This window comes from Nomascus leucogenys, chromosome 5 (genome assembly GCF_006542625.1).
Source record: "Nomascus leucogenys isolate Asia chromosome 5, Asia_NLE_v1, whole genome shotgun sequence".
NCBI classification, from domain to species: domain Eukaryota; kingdom Metazoa; phylum Chordata; class Mammalia; order Primates; family Hylobatidae; genus Nomascus; species Nomascus leucogenys.
In genome coordinates this window covers 20,213,732-20,233,731 of record NC_044385.1, presented here as the reverse complement: position 1 = coordinate 20,233,731, position 20,000 = coordinate 20,213,732, and the positions used below count along the sequence as shown (strand labels likewise).

Below are 20,000 nucleotides of genomic sequence, written 5' to 3'. Positions count from 1 at the left end.
GGAGCCAAGCAGCATCATTCTGTGAACCCCACTTCCATGGCACCCCACAAGTTAAGACCGCTGGCTTGGAATTCCAGCCTGCCAGTCGCGATAGGCCGGAATCTGCTTAAGAAGGACCAGTTCCCCAGGGAGAGGAGCAGTGCCATCTCTGCAGTTGAGTCAACTCAGCTGTTCCAGCCTGCCGGCTCTGGAGAGTCCAGACAATCTGGATAAAGAAGGGTCCTCGACAATGCAGCACAGCTGCACTACCAAGAAGCAGCCAGACTGCTTCTATAAGTGGGTCCCTGATTCTGTTCCTTCTCACAAGGGACCACCCCCCCAGGGTTATGTAGGGACAGATTTCCCACCTTGCTGGGAATCCTGGGGCCTGGTGATACTGGCTTATGAGAGGATCACCTGATCTGCTGGTTGCAATGATTCATGGGAGAAGTGTGGTTTCCCAGGGTGGAATCACACAATCACTTCACCACTTCCCTTGGCTTGAGGGCGGGGATTCCTTTGGGTCCATGTGGCTCCTGGGCGGGCCATCACCCCACCCTGCCTTTCTTCATTCTCTGTGGGTGGACCTGTTTGCCTAGTCAGTCCCAGTGCGAGAACCTGGATATTTCAGTTGAAAATGCTGAATTCACTTACCACTTTCATTCCTCTCTGTGAGTGCCACAGACCACAGCTGCTTCTAATTGGCCATTTTGGTCTTGTACTAATTTTCATTTCTACCAGCAGTGTATAAGCCTTCCCTTTTCTCTTCATCCTCACCAATTTCTGTTGCTTTTTGACTTTTTAATAACAACCATTCTGACTAGTGTGAGATGGTGTCTCACCATGGTTTTGAATTTCTCTGATGATTAGTGATATTGAGCATTTTTTCATATGCTTATTGGCCATTTGTATGCCTTCTTTTGAAAAATGTCTATTCCTTTGTCCAAGAAGTGCTTTTGAGCATTCCCAAAGAAATTCTCACTAGCTCTTGCTCATGGGCCTTAGGCAGTATATTGTATATACTTATACTTTTATTGTACATATGTTTACTATATACAGTATATTGTATATAGTTTATGATTTTTGAATCTATTGTGTGCAATTTTCTCAATTTCATTTTAATTGTTCATTGTTAGGATATTGAAGTACACTTGATTTTTACTTATTTCATTTTGAGAAACCTAGTTTAAATTCTTTGTAATTCACTATGAGTTTTTTCATATATTATGTTGTTTGTGAGCAAAGACAGTCTTCTTACTTTCCAATGTGGGTAGCCTTTCTCTCTCTTGCCTCATTACACTGGCTACAACCTCTAATATAATGTTCAATACAACTGGGAATAGTGGATATCCTTGCCTTGTTCTTCATCTTAGTAGGGGAAATGTTTAGTCTTTCACCATCAAGAATGATGTGAGCTGTGGGGTTTTTTTGTAGGTATCTTTTAACAGATTGAGGAAGACTTCTTTTTTTCCTAGTTTGTTGAGTATCTTTGTTATGAATAGGAGTAAGAAATGCTTTTTCTACATCTATTGATATGTTCCTGTGGCTCTTGATTTTTATATTATTGATATATTATATTCAATTTTGGATATTAAACCCACCTTGCATTCCTCTTGGTCATTGTGTATAATATTCTTTCTAGGTTGCTGGAATCAATTTGTTAATACTTTGTTAAAGATTTTTGCAACTATATTTATGAGACATATTGGCTGAATTTTTCTTGTGATGTTTTTGTCTGGTTTTGGTATAAGAAAAATATTCGTGTTTATAGTATTGGTATTGTTTCCTTCTTAAAGATTTGATAGAATTCATGGACGAAGCCACCTGGGCCTGGGCTTTTCTTTATGGAAAGATATTTTTATTATTAATTTGTTATTTACTTTATGTATTTATTATTGTCCTATTACTTTTACTTTTTCTTATACAGGTGTATTCAGATTCCCATTTCTGCTTGAATTAGTTTAAGGTGTCTACTTTTTTTTTTTTTTTGAGATGGAGTTTTGCTCTTGTCACCCAGGCAAGTGCAATAGCATGTTCTCAGCTAACTGCAACCTCCGCCTCCGGGTTCAAGTGATTCTCCTGCCTGAGTAGCTGGGATTACAGGCACCCACCACCAAGCCCTGTTAATTTTTTTATTATTATTATTATTTTTAGTAGGGACATGGTTTCACCATGTTGGCCAGGCTGGTCTCGAACTCCTGGCCTCAGGTGATCTGCCCACCTCGGCCTCCCAAAGTGCTGGGATTACAGGCATGAGCCACCGGGCCAGGCCTTAAGGTGTCTAATTTGATAGCACACAGTTGTTCATAATAGTCTCATTATTTATTTTAATTTCTAAAAGGATAGTAGTAATATTTCATCTTTTCTGATTTTGGTAATTGGCATCTTCTCTATTTTTATCTTGGTCATTATAACTAAAGGTTTATCAATTTTGGTTGTCTTCTCGAAGAACTGATTTTTGATCACTGATTTTCCATATTACTTTTCTGTTTTCTATTTCATTGATTTACACTCTCATCTTTCTTATTTTCTTCCTTCTGATTGCTTTGAATTTAATTGTTCTTTTTCTAGTTTCCTAAGGTAGAAGCTTAGAGTGGTTTGTGACCTTTCTTCTTCTTCTAATATAAGCATTTAAAGCTATAAATTTCCTTCTATGCGCTGTTTTAAATGCTTCCCACAAATTTTGGTATACTGTGTTTTTGTTTTCATTTAGTTGAGGCTATTATCTAATTTCCCTCATAATTTTTTCTTCAAAGTTTCTTAATTTTAAGTATTTGGTGAATTCCAAATAAAATTTCTTCCTATTGTTAATTTTAATGCCCTTGTGCTTAGAAAAAAATACTTGCTATAATTTTACACTTTTTGAACTTATGGAGACATGTACTATGGCCTAGCATATGGTCTGTCCTGGGAGATGATCCGTGTGTGTTTGGAAAGAATATGTGTCTTGCTGTCATTGGTGTGGAAATTTTTATAAGTCACAGGTCAAGTTGGCTGATAATGTTTTTAAGTCTTCCATATCCTTATTGGTTTTCTGTCTTTTGAAAGCAGTTATTGGGCTGGGCACAGTGGCTCACACCTGTAATCCCAGCACTCCACCAGGTCAGGAGATTGAGACCATCCTGGCTAACACGGTGAAACCCCATCTCTACTAAAAATATAAAAAATTAGCTGGGTGTGGTGGCACGCACCTGTAGTCCCAGCTACTTGGGAGGCTGAGACAGGAGAATCATTTGAAGCTGGGAGGCAGAGGTTGCAGTGAGCCAAGATTACACCACTACACTCCAGTCTGAGTGACAGAGTGAGACTCCATCTCAAAAAAAAAAAAAAAAGAAAGAAAGAAAGAAAAAGAAAAAAGCAGTTATTTAGAATACTAAAATCTCTATGACTGCTGAATTGTTTATTTCTCCTTTCAATTATGCCGGGTTTTGCTTCATGTATTTTCAGGCTCTGATTGGGTGCATATATATTTATAATCATGTCTACTTGGTGTGTTGATTATCTTATCATTTAATCAACTGTCTTTCTTTATCCCTAGTTACATTTGTTTTAAAGTCTGTTTTGTCTGATATTGATCTAGCCATTTAGACTCTCTTACAATTACTGTTTGCATGGATATCTTTTTTCATCTTTTCACTTTCAATCTATATATGCCTCTGAATCCAAAGTGTATCTTTTGGTAGAAGGCATGCAGTTGGGTCTTCCTTTTTTATCTGGTCTGGAAATCTCTGCCTTTTGGTTGAAGTATTTAGTCCATCTTCACTTTGAATGTAATTATTGATTTTGTGGATTTAAATTTGCCATATTGCTAAATGTTTTCTATATATCTATATACTCTCTTTCCTGTATTCATTTTTCCATGCCTTCTTTTATGTTAACAAAGTGCCTTTTGGTATGCCATTTTCATTCTTCCCTTGATTTTTTAGACTATATTTCAAAAGATGTTTTCTAAACAGTGGTTGTAGGGCTTGCTTTGTTTATCACAATCCAGTCAGATTAATACTGATTTAATTCTGGTGAAATATAACAATGGTTAAATACTGAAAGCTTTCCCTCCAAGATCAGGAACAAAATCAAGATGCCTGTTTTCACCACTGGTATTCCACATTATACCAGAAGCTCTAGACAGACAAATTAGGTGAGAAAAATAAATAAAAGAAATCCAAATTGGAAAAGCAGAAGTAAAACTATCTCTACTTGCAGAAGACATGATCTTATATATATAGAAAATCCCAATGAATCCTGAAAACAAACACACAGTAACAACAAAATAAAACTATGGATAATTTTTAAAATCCAGCCAAGTGGCAGGGTACAAAATCAACACACAAAAAAATAAATTGTGCTTCTATGCAACCTCAATGAACAATTCAAAAAGGAAATTAAGAAAATTGTTCCATCTGCAATAGCACCCAAACCAAAATATACCTATGATAAATGTATCCAAGGAGATGAAAACTACAAAACTACATTGAAAACTATAGAACGTTACAGAAAGAAATTTTTGAAAACCTAAATAAATGCAAAGACAGCTGATGTTCATGGATTGGGAGACTTAATATTGTTAAGATGACAATATTACCCAAAGTGATCTACAAACACAGTCCTTATCAAGATACCAATGCCCCTTTTTGCAGAAATAAGAAAGCCAATCTTCAAATTTATATGTAATTAGAAGAGGCCACAAATAGCTAAAACAATCTTAAAAAAGAACAACATGGCCGAGTGCAGTAGCTCATGTCTGTAATCCCAGCACTTTGGGAGGCAGAGGTGGGCAGATCACCTGAGGTCAGGAGTTTGAAACCAGCCTGGCCAACATGGTGAAACGCCATCTCTACTAAAAATACAAAATTAGCCGGGTGTGGTTGTGGGCGCCTGTAATCCCAGCTACTTGGGAGGTTGAGGCAGGAGAATCACTTGAACCAAGGAGGCAGAGGTTGCAGTGAGCCGAGATCGTGCCACTGCACTCCAGCCTGGGCAACAAGAGCAAGACTCCTTCTCAAAAAAAAAAAAAGCAACGTTGAAGGACTCATACTTCCTGATTTCAAAATATACCATGAAGCTGCAATAGTCAAAATCATGGGTTATGGCATAAGGAGAGATATATAGACCAATGGAATAGAATTGAGAGTCCAGAATCACTGGCCCGTTCATTTTCAACGAAGGTGCCAAGTCCATTCCATGGGGAAGGAACAGTCTGTTCAACAAATTGTACTAGACATTCACATACAAAAGAATGAAGTTGGACCCTTACTTCATACCACATACAAAAGAATGAAGTTGGACCCTTACTTCATACCACATACAAAATTTACCACAGAAGTTATTGAAGACTAAGTACATCAACTCAAAGTATAAAATTTTAGAATAAAACTGTTGTTGGTTGAATTATGTCCCCCAAAAGATATGTTGACATTGACACCCCCAGTAGTCATAAATGGGACATTTTAGAAATAGGCTATTTGCAGATGTAATCAAGTTAAGATGAGGATGTTAGGGTGGGACCTTATCCAATATGACTGATGTACATATAGGAAAAGGAGAAGGGACACAGACATTGAGTGTGCATGTGATGACAGAGGCAGAGACTGGAGCCATGCACCTGCCAGCCATGGAATGCCAAGGATTTCTGGCAACTGCAAGAAGCTAGGAAGAGGAAAAGAAGGATCCTCCCTGAGACTCCTGAGAGGGAGCCTGGCCCTTCTGACACCTTAATGTCAGACTTCTGGTCTGCAGAGCTGTGAGAGAAAAACTTTTTGTCATTTGAAACTGCCCAGTTTGAGGTACTTTGTGACAGCAGCCCTAGGAAACAAATACAGAAACATAGGTCAAGAAATCACGACCTTGGACTTGGCAATGGGTTCTTAGATACAACAAAAACATGAGCATCAAAATAAATTGGCCAGGTGTAGCGGCTCATGTGTATAATCCCAACAGTTTCGGAGGCCAAGGCGGGTGGATTACTTGAGCCTAGGAGTTTGAGACCAGCCAGGGCAACATGGTGAAACTCAGTCTCTACAAAAAATACAAAAATTAGCTGGGCGTGGTGGTGTGCACCTGTAATCCCAGGTACTCAGGTGGCTGAGGCAGGAGAATCGTTTGAATCCGGGAGGCAGAGGTTGCAGTGGGCCGAGATTGCACCACTGCACTCCAGCCTGGGCAACAGAGCAAGACTCTGTCTCAAAAAAAAAAAAAATTAGCTGGGCATGGTGGCGAGTGCCTGTAGTGCCAGCTACTCAGGAGGCTGTGGTGGGAGGATTATCTGAGCTCAGCGGGTCAAGGCTGCAGTGAGCCAAGACTGCACTCCAGCCTAGGTAACAGACCTAAATTGTCTAAAAAAAGAATTGATAAATTGGGCTTCATTGAAATTAAAAACTTTTGTATATCAAAGACAATACCAAGAAACTGATAAGAATGGAAGAAAATACTTTCAAATTATGAATTGATAAAAGCCTAGTATCCAGAATATATAAAGAACTCCTACAACTCAACAAAAAGACAAGCAACCCAATTTAAAAATGGGCAGAAGACTTGAACTGACATTTCTCCAAAAATAACATGTAAATGGTCCACAAGCCCATGCAAGGATGCTCCACGTCATTAGTCATTAGGAAACACAAGTCAGAACCTCAGCGTCCATTCATCCCTTGCTAAAATGGCTGTAATCAAACAAATGGAAAACAGGTACTGGCAAGGGCGTGGAGAAAGCAGAGCCCTTGTTCATTGCTGGTGGGAATTTAAAATGACATACTCCCTGCAGAAACAGTTTAGAAGTTCCTCAAAAAGTTAAACAGGCCAAGTGCACTGCTCATCTTTAATCCCGGCACCTTGGGAGGCCAAGGCAGGAGGATTGCTTGAGCCCAGGAGTTTGAGATCAGCCTGGGCAACATAGCAAGACCTCAACTTTAAAAAAAAAAGTTAAACATAGAATTAACCTATGGCCCAATTACCATGCATAACAACTCCACTGCTAGGTATGTACTCAAAGGATTGAAAGCTAGTGTTCAAACAAGTACGTGTACATGTGTGTTCATAGCAGAACTATTCACAGTAGCCAAAAGGTGGAAACAGCCCACATGTTCCACAGTGGGAAAATGAAACAAACTGGGGCATAAACATAGGATGGAAAAGTATTTCAACCATAAAATGGAATACGTGCTACAACACTGTCGAGCCTCACAAACACAATGCTAAGTGAAAAAGCCAGACACTAAAAGTCCTATATTGTGCGATTCAATGTATAAGAAATATCTGGAACAGGCAAATAATACAGATGGAATACAGATTGGTGGCTACCAAGGACAGGGTCTGGGGTGACTTTTGGCTTGATGAAAATGTTTTGGAATTAGATGGTGTTAATGGTTATATGGCATTGTGAATGTACTAAATGCCACTGAACTGTCTGCTTTAAAATGCTTAATTTTATGTAATGTAAATTTTGCCTTGATTTTTAAAAAGTGCTGTCCAGGTGTGGTGGCTCATGCCTGCAATCCTAGCACTTTGGGAGTCCGTGGCAGGAGAATAGCTTAAGGCCAGGAGTTTGAGACAAGCCTGGGCAACATAGCAAGACTCTGGTTATAAAAGAGGGGTTTTTTTGTTTTTGTTTGTTTTTTACCTTTTTTTTTTTTTTCGAGACAAAGTCTTGCTCTGTTGCCCAGACTGAAGTGCAGTAATATGAACACAGCTTATTGCAGCCCCAACCTCCTGGGCTCTAGTGATCCTTCTTCCTCAGCCTCCTGAGTAGCTGGGACCACAGGCACGCACCACCACACCCAGGTAATTTTCTTTATTTTTTGTAGAGATGGGGGTCTCATTTTACTGCCCGGACTGGCCTCAAGGGATCCTCCCGCTTCTCAAAGTGCTGGGATTACAGGTGTGAGCCACCACACCAAGCCAAAAAAGTTTTTATTAAAAGCTTCCATAACAGAATTTTCATTGGAAACTCTTATCTTTCATGTGAGAATGCCTTTATTTTATACTCTACATTTTTATTTGAGACATCGTTTACAAACTCTAAAATCCACAAATATTAAGTATACAGCTCAATTATTTTAACATATTCTTTTTCCATTTTTTAAAATTTCATTTCCTGTAACATTGGAGTTACAATGAATTTTTAAAGCAAATTCCAGACACTACATTTCATCCATAAATATTTCAGTGTAGACAAACATTTTATTTATATATTTATTTAATCTTATTTTATTCTTTTAGTGGCAGGGTCTTGCTCTGTCACCCAGGCTGGAGTGCAGTGGCACAGTCATAGTTCACTGCCGCCTCTAACTCTTGGGCTCAAATGATCCTCCTGCCTCAGCCTTCAGAGGAGCTGGGACTACAGGCATGCGCCACCATGCCTGGATAGTTTTTACACATGAATAGTCCTGTTGCATCACCATCACCACCCTCCAAGATAAAGGACATTTCCTCGCTAGAGAAAACTTCCAGTATCCCCAGGTGACAAATCCGCCTTGCCAAGGTAACCACTATTCTGAATTTTGTCATCATTTAGTAGTTTTTCCTGTTCTTTTTTTTTTTTTTTTTTTTTTTTTGAGAAGGAGTCTCGCTCTTTCACCCAGGCCGGAGTGCAGTGGCGCTACCTCGGCTCACTGCAAGCTCCGCCTCCAGGGTTCACGCCATTCTCCTGCCTCAGCCTCCTGGGATTACAGGCGCCCGCCACCGCGCCCGGCTAATTTTTTTTTGTATTTTTAGTAGAGACGGGGTCTCACCGTGTTAGCCAAGATGGTCTCGATCTCCTGACGTCGTGATCCGCCCGCCTCGGCCTCCCAAAGTGCTGGGATTACAGGCGTGAGCCACCGTGCCCGGCCAGTTTTTCCTGTTCTTAAACTTCGTTAATGAAATCACACAGCATGGATTCCTCTGTGCCCAGCTTTTCTCGCTGACTACTGTTTTTGAGATTCATTCATGTTGTTTCCATATCAGCTGCTCATCCTTCTTTTCCTGTTGTGTCTTCTTTCAGTGTTTGCACGCGGCAAAGTTTCTTCTCTCCATAGTCCTGCTAATAGACGTCTGGGTTGCCATCAGTGTTTAGGTCATGTGAACAAATCTGCAACAGATACCACTGTGCAAGTCTTTTGGGGAATATAGGTACTTGTTTGTCTGGGGTCTATGCTTGGTAGAATCTGTTGGCTGTGGTGTAGGGATAAATTCAACTTTATCGGAAACTGCGAAATATGTTTCTAAAGTGGTCATGCCATTTTTCAATCCCATGAGCAATGTAGGAGAGCGCTAGTTGCTGCACCTCTTTGCCGATACTTGGTAGTGCCATCTTTTTCATTTCAGTTACGCTAATCATGTGTCACAGCCTCTTCTTGAGGTTTGCTGACTTGTAGGAGCTCTTTATATATTCTGGATACATGTACTTCAACGTGTATTGCAAATATTTTCTACCAGACTGTGGCTTGGTTTGTAATTTTCTTTTTTTGTTTACTTTTTCTTTTTTAGAGATGGGGTCTTGCTCTGTTTCCCAGACTGGTTTCAAACTTCTGGCCTCAAGCGTTCCTCCTACCTCAGCCTCCCAAGGTGTTGGGATGACAGTCGTGAGCCATTGCACCTGGCCAGCTTTTAATTTTCTTAGTAGTGTCTTTTGATGGGAAAAAGTTTTTGATTTTGATGAAGTCCAATTTATTTTTATATTAATATTTTGGTTTCACACATAGGGTCTTTTATATTCTGTTTATAAAGATTTGCCTATTGTAAGTTTACAAAGATAATTTTCAACATTTATTCTAGAAGCGTTTTGAATTTAACTTTTATATTTAGGCATAAGATCCATCTGAAATTAATTTTTGCATACGGTGTGAGGAAAAGGCCAAGTTTGAGCCAGCTGGTGGCGGTGTCACGCCTGCTGTGATTCCATGCGTGGCCCCCGCCGGGCTTGTGGTGCTGTCCATTGCCCTCTCCTGAGCACCGCCGCTGCAGATGAGCGTTGTAGTCTAGTAGTCAGGGCTAGCACGGGCACTCTGGACCCTTTGCATTTCCACTTGTGTTTGGAGTCAGCCCCCTCATTTCTACAAAATGCCTGCTAAGGTTTCGAATGATCCATTGTTTTCCATGGCTCTTGGTCTAGTTCCCTGAGACATCCTTTCTTCTGCGTTCGTCTCCTTGGCTACTCCTTAAGCAGGCTTTGAAAAATGTTCATTCTGTCTATTTGTCATGATGTCAGGATGTCTTAAGCTACAGGACTTACATACTCAGCTTTAAGTTTTGTTTGCTTTGAGCAAGTTAGATGGATGTTTTGGCCATTATAATGTGAAAACTCCTATTTCTTTGTAGTATGTCACCAATTTGTGTGCCTATGATAATTGTAAATACATGCAATATCTGTATTTCTTTTTTCAAATAAAATTCTTTATTTTATTTTTAAAAATTGAGCTAGGGCCTTACTATGTTGCCCAGGCCCAGGTCTCGAACTCCTGGGCTCAAGTGATCCACCTGCCTTGGCCTCCCAAAGTGCTGGGATTACAGGCATGAGCCACCATGTCTGGCTCTACTGCTCCATTTTAATGCCAAGGAATAAGTGTTCTGGCAGCACAAATTGGTCCATGCGAGGTAACGTGGATACAATCAGGTTCAGCCAACAATGTTTTGCATTTTTATGCTTCTTTCCTGCCAGCCCTAAGGAAGTCAGTGTTGCCTGAATGCTTTAATAAAACACATCCCTGTTTAAATGTATGCAACTGAGCCAGGTGCAGTGGTTCAAGCCTGTAATCCCAGCACTTTGTGAGGCTGAGGTAGGAGGATTGCTTGAGGCCAGGAGTTTGAGACCAGTCTGGACAACATAGTGAGACCCCATCCCTACAAAAAAGGAAATAGAATAAAATGATTAGCCAGGCATGGAGGTGCATACCTGTAGTCCCAGCTACTTGGGAGGCTGAGGCAGGAGGATGGTTTGAGCTCAGGAGGTCCAGGCTGCAGTGAGCCATAATCACACCACTGCACTCCAGCCTGTAACAGAGCAAGACCCTGTCTCAAAGAAAAAAGAGGTATGTAACCAGAGCAGGACCCTGTCTCAGGAAAAAAAAAAGGTGTGTAACTGAAAAATAAAATTTTAAAAGGTCTTTAATATGTATTGCATTTGAGCAACTTTCTCAGACTTTCCTGAGGGCTTAGTGGCCTTTTGAGACTGTGAACATCTTGTAGTTCAGACTGGTGACAGTTTTACAAGTGCAGATCTCAGATTCCTATGTCTTCTCCTGACATCCTCGATGTGCCACCACTCTTTCTGAGGTAACACTTCCTAAATGTCATCGCCGCCTTTTTGGGTGTGTTAGACTGTTGAGGAACAGCACCCTGAGGGTACTTAGAGTCACTGACATCCAGCAGAGGATGCCTACCAGGCACTTTCTTAATTCTTCCCAGGACTTAGCACAGGTGCCAACAGCCACACCCTCAGCAGATCTTTATTCCGAGCCATGTCTTGCTTGATTTTCTCTTTGCCCCTCGGCTTTATCTTGAGAATATTTTGCTAGCTAGAAAGACTTGTGAACAGACGCAGTTTAATTTTCCAACCCAGAAAACCTCAGCCCCTGTCTTACAGGGGTCAGTAAACTACAGATGAGGAGTCAGATCCACTCCATTGCTTGGTTCCGTGTTGTCTGTGAGCTTAGGATGGTTTTTACACTTTTGTTTTTAAAATCTTATTTTATATTTTGAGACACGGTCTTAGGCTAGAGTGCAGTGCGGTGATCATAGCTCACTGCAGCCTCAAACTCCCAGGCTCAAGCAATCCTCCCACTTCAGCCTCCTGAGTAGCTGGGACTATAGGCATGTGCCACCACACCTGGCTAATTTTTATATTTTTTGTAGAGATGGGGATCTCACTATGTTGCCCAGGCTGGTCTCGAACTCCTGGGCTCAAGCGATCCTCCTGCTTCAGTCTCCCAAAATGCTGGGGTTACAGGTGAGCCAGTGTACCCAGCCTACACTTTTAAATGGTTGGGGGAAAAAAAAACCCAAAAGAGGAATATTTCATAAAACATGAAAATTATTTAAAACTCAAAATTCAGTGTCCCTACATTTTTCTTCCAGCATATACATGCCCGTTTATTTACATATTGTCTCTGGCTGTTTCCATTCCACAACAGGAGAGTGGAGCAGCGGCTGCAGAGCTGAGATGGCCTGCAGAGCCTACAGTGTCTACTCTTTGTTTTCTCGCCCCTTCTTCATTGTGTGTCCTCTACAGTTGTTTGAAAATTGGCATCTTCTCTTTCGAGTTCCTCTCTTTTCTGTAGTGCCTTATCCTCAGCTAGAACCAGCCACTTGGCTTTCATCATTCAGCCTGGAAGTCACCTTGCAAAGTCTCTCAAGTTCATCAAACATATTTTGTACCTTCCATGTCTCCATCAGCAACAGTTTGTGCCACTTCATCCCCCAAGCCACCATCTTCCCAACCTCCTATATCAGTTTTCCCTTCATTTTTCCAGATTCTACTGTGAGTGCTGCTAGCCACCAGCTTCCAAAACCAAGACCACGTTTTTGGTATTTTAGAGAAGCCTCTAATTCCTAGATACCATTTGTGTATCATTTTATCTATTGCCACAAGAATGCTGCATTATAAAGAGTGAGCAGTCCTGGTTCACCCAGCAATGGGCCTTTACTGAGCTCAGGCAGTTGTGGGTCAGTGATGTAACCTGTGGGTTCTTCTGGTTGGGCTGAGCTTCTCCCGTCGGGCTGCTGGCTGGCCTGGCATAGCCTGAGCTGGGGGGCCGGACTCTGCCCCATGCAACTGTCTCCATCCAGCAGGCTGGCCTGGCTGCACCCCTCAGCAGTGGTGAAGATTCAAGACAGTGAGAAACAAGCACTTTTCCAAGCCCCTGCTTAAATCCCATTGACCAAACCATGTCCGTGGCAAAATTCAGATCCAAGGACTGGTGAAATGTGACACCGCACCTTGATGAGAGGAAACGCAAGACATATGGCAGAGGGCACCCATGTGGGAAAGGCGGGGAAGGGGACCCACTAGTGCAGTTCATTTTCCCTGAACTTGTATTTTACTACTCAGCAGTACAAACACTTTAAATAGTGTAACTCCATTTTCTTCTTTAACCCCTTATACTTTTGTTCTGTATTTTTCTTCTATACATTATATTGGCATGAATGCTGCTTTAAATCCAGTAATCCTTGACCACATTTTTCACTAGTCTTTCATTTTTAACCACAACCAGGAAAGGGTTGACCCGATGCCCAAATTCAGTTCACCCAAAACCAGGACCACCCACCTCCCAGTAACAGCCCTCAATCTCCAGCTCCATCTCACAAATGTGTGCATCCTCCTCCTCTCTGCCAGGGCATGTGGGCAGGCAGTTGTCTTAGTCCATTTGTGTTGCTGTAAAGGAATACCTGAGGCTGGGTAGTTTCTAGAAAAGAGGTTTGTTTGGCTCAGGGTTCTGTGGGCTGTACAGGAAGCATGGTGCTGGCATCTGCTTCAGGGCCTCAGGCTGCTTCCACTCACGGGGAAGGGGAAGGGACCACATGGCCAGAGGGGAGGGGAGTTCCCAGGCTCCTTTTAACAACCAGCTCTCTGTTGGAAGCTAATAGAATGAGAACTCACTCCCCCCACCTCCACAGCACTAATCTATTCGTGAGGGATGTGCCCCCCAGGACCAAAATGCCTCCCATCAGGCCCACCTCGAACATTTGGAGTTGAATGTTAACATGCCCAACTACAGCAGCAGGGCAGGCGAGTGGTGCCTGCAGGTCCATCTATGATCTGTAGGCCCAAGTCATATCCATGCTTCAAGGTACTCTCATTCCAGGAAAGCTTTCCCAAATTCAGCTCCACCCTCTCTCCCTTCTTAGACACTGAATGCCATTTCATATGTCTGGTGTCTGTCTATCTCTGTTTGTTTGGGGCACAGAATTGGATTCATTCTAATTCTCAGATCAAAAAAAAATTTACTCTACATTGGTTCCTGCATGGTGCTTTTTCAGTGTTTGCTTGCTTATAATAATATGTACACCAATCCAACAGGGAAACTAGAGCATTGACAATAATGGCCCTGCCCCATCTAGCCTTCCACCTCTCCTCTTCTGAGGGAACTTCTTTTTTTTTTTTTTTTTTGAGATGGAGTTTCACTCTTGTTGCTCAGGCTGGAGTGCAATGGCGTGATCTCCGGCTCACCGCAACCTCCGCCTCCCGGGTTCTAGCGATTCTCCTGCCTCAGCCTCATGAGTAGCTGGGATTACAGGCATGTGGTATCACACCTGACTAATTTTGTATTTTTAGTAGAGACAGGGTTTCTCCATATTGGTCAGGGTGGTCTCGAACTCCCAGCCTCAGGTGATCCACCCGCTTCGGCCTCCCAAAGTGCTGGGATTACAGGTGTGAGCCACCATGCCGGGTCTCTGAGGGAACTTCTTACCATGCATCTTTAACAGACAAGTCATAGTAAGTATATCCATGGATTCCCAGGCCTTTGCAGAGAATCCGTTGCCCTCAGGAACAACAGCCCACAGATTGGAAAGCTCCAACCTTGATCAAAGGAGCAGTAGACTTCACCGTCTCTAATGAGGACGGGCCTTTGTATTTTCCCAACACCCTGAGACGGACACTAGGAATAGCCTTGCCCTTTCTATGAGACATGTGTAGCCTTCTCTTGGCAGAATTAGTAAAAAAGCCATCCATACATAATGTAGCACAGGGCTCCAGGATGCATAAGTGAGCCGCAGCCTGCAAGACTTGGTTTATGGTGCCCCAGTCAAGGCCAGGAAACCAAATGTAACTGAAAAGTAGCCCTCATATTTATTTGGGTCACTTAGATGATATTACATGATATCCAATTCCACAACAACACATATTTCCTCTTTCATTTTCCTTCTTCTCCCATTCTGCCACACCCAACAAATCTTTGAACACACATACACACACACACACACACACACACACAAAAACCAGCCAGGCGTGGTGGCTCACGCTTGTAATCCCAGCACTTTGGGAGGCTGAGATGGGCGAATCACCTGAGGTCGGGAGTTCGAGACCAGCCTGACCAACATGGAGAAACCCCATCTCTACTAAAAATACAAAATTAGCCGGGTGTGGTGGCACATGCCTGTAATCCCAGCAACTCGGGAGTCTGAGGCAGGAGAATCGCTTGAACCTGGGAGGCGGAGGTTGCAGTGAGCCAAGATCACACCATTGCATTGCACTCCAGCCTGGGCAATAAGAGTGAAACTCCGTCTAAAAAAATATATATCAAACAAACAAAAAACCAACCAAGCACAGTGGCTCAGGCCTGCAATCCCAGCACTTTGGGAGGCCGAGGCAGGTGGATCACCTGAGGTCAGGAGTTCAAGACCAGCCTGGCCAACAAGGTGAAACCCTATCTCTACTAAAAATATAAAAATTAGCCAGGTGTGGTGGTGCGCACCTGTAATCCCAGCTACTTGGGAGGTGGAGGTTGCAGTGAGCCAAGATTGTACCACTGCACTCCAGCCTGGGCAACAGAGTGAGACCCTGTCTCAAAACAACAGTAACGACAACAACAAAACAAACACAAAAACCTCTGTGTTACTCCCCAGACTGTTCTGTCCTGATTTGACCCTTCATGGAACACTCTCTTACTCTGTCTGACATCTTTTGTTTTAACTTTTATACTTGTTTCTTTTTTGATAGAAATATTCAGGAAACCAAACACAGGATTGGGGTTAGGGCTAGCGGTTAGGCTTAGGGTTAGTGTTCCTTCAATATGTGGTGGGGATCCTCCCCAGTGAGACCTGGGCTCCTCCCCATCTGTGGTCAGGACTTCATTCATGGGTCATTGGGGTTACTCCCTGTCTGTGGTTAAGGATTCCTCCCCTACCCTCCATGAGTAGTGAGGTTTTCTCCCTGTGAGTGGGCAAAGCTTCTCCCTACGTGTGGTGGGGCTCCTTCCTGTGAGTGGTCAGGGTTCCTCTCTATGTGTGGTGAGACTCCTCCCTATGTGTGGTCAGGACTCCTACCTGTGTGGTGGGGCTCCTCCCTATGTATGGTGGAGCTCCTCCCTATGTGTGGTCAAAACTCCTCCCTATGTGTAGTGGGGCTCTTCCCTATGTGTGGTCAGGACTCTTCCCTATGTGTGGTCAGTACTCCTCCCTATGTGTGGTCAGGACTCCTCGCTGTGTGATGGAGCTCCTCCCTATGTGTGGTGAGGGCTCCTCCTCATTTGGTGGAGCTCCTCCCAGTGTTCAGGGCTCCCCCCTGTGTATGGTGGGACTCCTCACCATGTGCAGTGGGGCTCCTCCCTATGTGTGGTCAGGACTCCTCCCTATGTGTAGTGGGGCTCTTCCCTATGTATGGTCAGGGCTCCTCCCTATGTAGGGTCAGGGCTCCTCCCTGTGTGTGGTGGGACTCCTCACCATGTGCAGTGGGGCTCCTCCGTATGTGTGGTCAGGACTCTTCCCTATGTGTGGTGGGACTCCTCCCTATGTGTCATCAGGGCTCCTTCCTACGTGTAGTGGGGCCCCTCTCCATGGGCTGTCCCCTTGGTGTCCACTGTGGGGCAGGGATCCCCCCACCCCACCCGAGGCAGGTGCTGCCCCTTCACGGGAGCCCTCCTCCCACAGGTGAGACCTCAGACGAGCTGCAGGAGGTGCAGCTCCCGCTGATCCCGGAGCCCTGGTGCCGCCTGCTCTACGGACACATGTCCTACATCATGCCTGACATGCTGTGTGCTGGGGACATCCTGAACGTTAAGACCGTGTGTGAGGTGTGCCCCTCCTGGTCCATGAGACAGAGGTCACAGGTGCCCTGTGCCTGTGGACCCCAGGGAACCCCACTCTGGCCTCCCACTGACTAGCGGGAGCCCCGCAGCCGTGCCCCGAGCTGAGCAGGGCGATGTATGACAATGTGTGAACGCCACATGCCCACAGCAGGCCTCTCCTGCAGCTCTGGGCTGTGTTGCAGCCAGTAGAGAGGCTGGGTGAGAGGGGGGCACTGGCCCCTTCCAGCAGGGTCTGCACAGCCACCCCCTTGCACCCTGGGGGACAGGTGCAGGAGGCGGCAGGCCTGGGACTCCCAGTTCACAAAAAACTCTCTCTTCCTTTCTAGGGCGACTCCGGGGGCCCACTTGTCTGTGAATTCAACCGCAGCTGGTTGCAGATTGGAATTGTGAGCTGGGGCCGAGGCTGCTCCAACCCTCTGTACCCTGGAGTGTATGCCAGTGTTTCCTATTTCTCAAAATGGATATGTTATAACATAGAAATCACGCCCACTCCTGCTCAGCCAGCCCCTGCTCTCTCTCCAGCTCTGGGGGCCACTCTCAGCATCCTTGTGGCCATGCTGGCTGGCTGGTCAGTGCTGTGAGGTCAGGATACCCACTCTAGCATTCTCACGGCTGCACACCCTGCCCCAGCCCAGCTGCCTCCAGACCCCTAAGCATCTCCTGTCCTGGTCTCTCTGAAGCAGGCAAGGGCCACCTATCCCGGGGGTGGATGCTGAGTCCAGGAGTTGATGAGCAAGTGTACAAAAGAAAAAAGGGAAGGCGGAGAGGGTCTGGCCAGGGAGAACCCAGCTTGGGCAGAGTGCACCTGAGATTTGATGAGATCATTAAATATTTACAAAGCAAGCCTCTGAGATCACCGGTGTGGCTCCTTCTTCCCCTGCCGGAGTCGTTGTCCTCTTCCATGCACAGAAAGGAGGGACTATCACCCTTCCTGAGGCTCTCAGGAAAGGAGAAGCACAGGCCGAATCAGCTCTTTCCAGAAACAGAGCGGCGATGACACAGACACACTCCTCTGAATCTGTGGGATGAGGTCAAAGCCCAGGCCCAGGGAAAGGTCATTGCTTACGTGCCTTCACCTGTACATATAAAACAGCTGCAGACATTTAAACAGCCAATGGAAAAAAAAAAAAAAGTGTGTTGCGGGGGTAACCTGAGCTGAAAGTAGACACAAGCAAGGAACAAACACGGTAGAAGCATGAAGGAGCCCCAAGTCAGAAAAGCACCGAAAACTCATATTTCAAAAGTCTGCTCCTTGGAAAATATCAAACAGTGGACAGGGGTTGGGGAGGTCACTAACCTACCCAAGATAGGACATGAGAACAAAAATACACAAAATGAGAAATGACAAGTGAAAATGATCCACCAACTGAGACAAGGTAAGAAACCACACGAGAGAGTGTACAACTCTATATAAATAAATTTAAATGAAAAGCAGCACTTTTTAGGAAAACAAGTTTACTAAAACTAACCCCAGTAGAGAGGTTTTAGGCTGGGCACTGTGGCTTATGCCTGTAATCCCAGCACTTTGGGAGGTCAAGGCAGGAGGATCACTTGAGCTCAGGAGTTCAAGGCCAGCCTGGGCAACATAGCAAGACCCCTGTCTAAAAAAAATGAGCCAGGCATGGTGGTGCACACTTGTAATCCCAGTTACTCTGGAGGCTGAGGTGGGAGGATCGCTTGAACCCTTGAGGTTGAGGCTGCAGATATGATCGTGCCACTTCACTCCAGGCTGGACCACACAGTGAGACCCTGTCTCAAAAAAAAAAAAACAGAGAGAGAGAGAGCTAGAGAAGTTTTATTAAATAGACTAAATTTTTGTGGAAGAAATTGAGACATTTAAGAAAGAATATCCCCCTCACCCCGGTAAAAGTTTTTGGGGAGTCAAAAGCTACATATGGATTTTTTACTGCATGGGGGTACCAGTAACCCCAACATTGTTCAAGGGTCAACTGGACTTTCTTTTACAATTTTAAATAGTTGTCCTAGAGTTCACAATAAAGAATTACAACTAATCTATGTCCACTTTCAAAAAAACACTACCATTTCCCAGGTAGTATCTCCTCTACTGATGAGACATCAATAGCATTCTTCATTTCTGTTACAGTGGTTTTGATTTCTAGCATTTCTTTTTGTTTGGTTGGTTTTTGTCTTCACATTTTATTTTTATTTTCATAGATTTAGGGGTGCAAGGGCAGTTTTGTTACATAGATATATTGCATAGTGCTGAAGTCTAGGCTTTTAGTGTAACCATCACCCAAACAGTGAACATTGTGCCCATTAGGTAATTTCTCCTTCCTCATCCCCGTCCCACCCTCCCACCTCTCTGAGTCTCCAATATCTATTATCCACTCTCTATATCCATGTGTACACATTATTTAGCTCCCACTTATAAGTGAGAACATATGCTAATTGACTGTTTCTGAGTTGTTTCATGTAGGATAATGGCCTCCAGTTCCATCCACGTAGCTGAGTAGTATTCCATGATATATATGTACATTTTCTCTATCCAACCATCTGTTGATGGACACTCAGGTTGATTTCCTGTCTTTAGCATTTCTTTTTATTCTTTGAGTTTCATTGCTCTGCTTTCAGTGCCCCTCTGTTCTTCTGTGTGGCCCACTTTTCCCGTTTCAGCCCTTAGTATATTAATGCTAATACTTCAAATTCCCAGTCCAATAATTCCAAAATGTCTGCCATATCTGAGTTTTGTTCTGATGCTTGGTCTCTTCAGGCTGTGTGGGGTTTTTGTTTTGCTTATTTTGTCTTTTAGCATGGCTTGTAACTTTTTGTTGAAAGCCAGACATGATCTATTAAGTAAGTGGATCTGAGGTAAACTGGCCATTGGTGTGAGGTTTATCTGACTAGCAATTAGGCTGTTTACCGCCTCCTGAAGCTGTGGTGTTTGAGTCTGAACTTTCCCCTAATGATCTTGTTTTTGTCTCCTCTGTTGTCTTTGGGTCTTCCTGGAGGCTCCTTCTTAAATAAACAAGTAGCTCTTTCTGTAATCCTCTGATATTACATAGGAACCCCATGGATGTAATGATAAGGTGTGGGGATGAGGAAGCATTCTTTAGTTCTGTGGTTAGGTCTCAGTCTGTTAGTGAGAAGGTCACCACCCAAGTGTTTTTCTTGCCTTCACTTTCCCCCCTTAAGTGTGATGGGAAAATAATGGGCTGGCGTTGGGTATTTCCCAATATTCAAGGCTAGGGCAGGCTGGATTCCAGTATTTCCCTTCCCACGGGTCAGACTGATAGAACCCAAGTCAGTTAGGCTCTGGTTAAATAGTTTCCCTTGAGGGCAGGC

General features: G+C 43.8%; 1 protein-coding gene across 1 annotated transcript in view; it reads left to right on the top strand.

Moving 5' to 3' along the window:
* PRSS38 (serine protease 38) overlaps positions 1-17,278 on the top strand; it is a 29,894-nt gene extending 12,616 nt beyond the window's left edge. Inside the window, exons 4-5 of the mRNA XM_030812763.1 lie at positions 16,540-16,682; positions 17,024-17,278. Coding sequence (XP_030668623.1) covers positions 16,540-16,682; positions 17,024-17,278 — 398 coding nt within the window. The remainder of the gene's footprint in view (positions 1-16,539; positions 16,683-17,023) is intronic.
* The last annotated feature ends 2,722 nt before the right edge of the window (positions 17,279-20,000 follow it).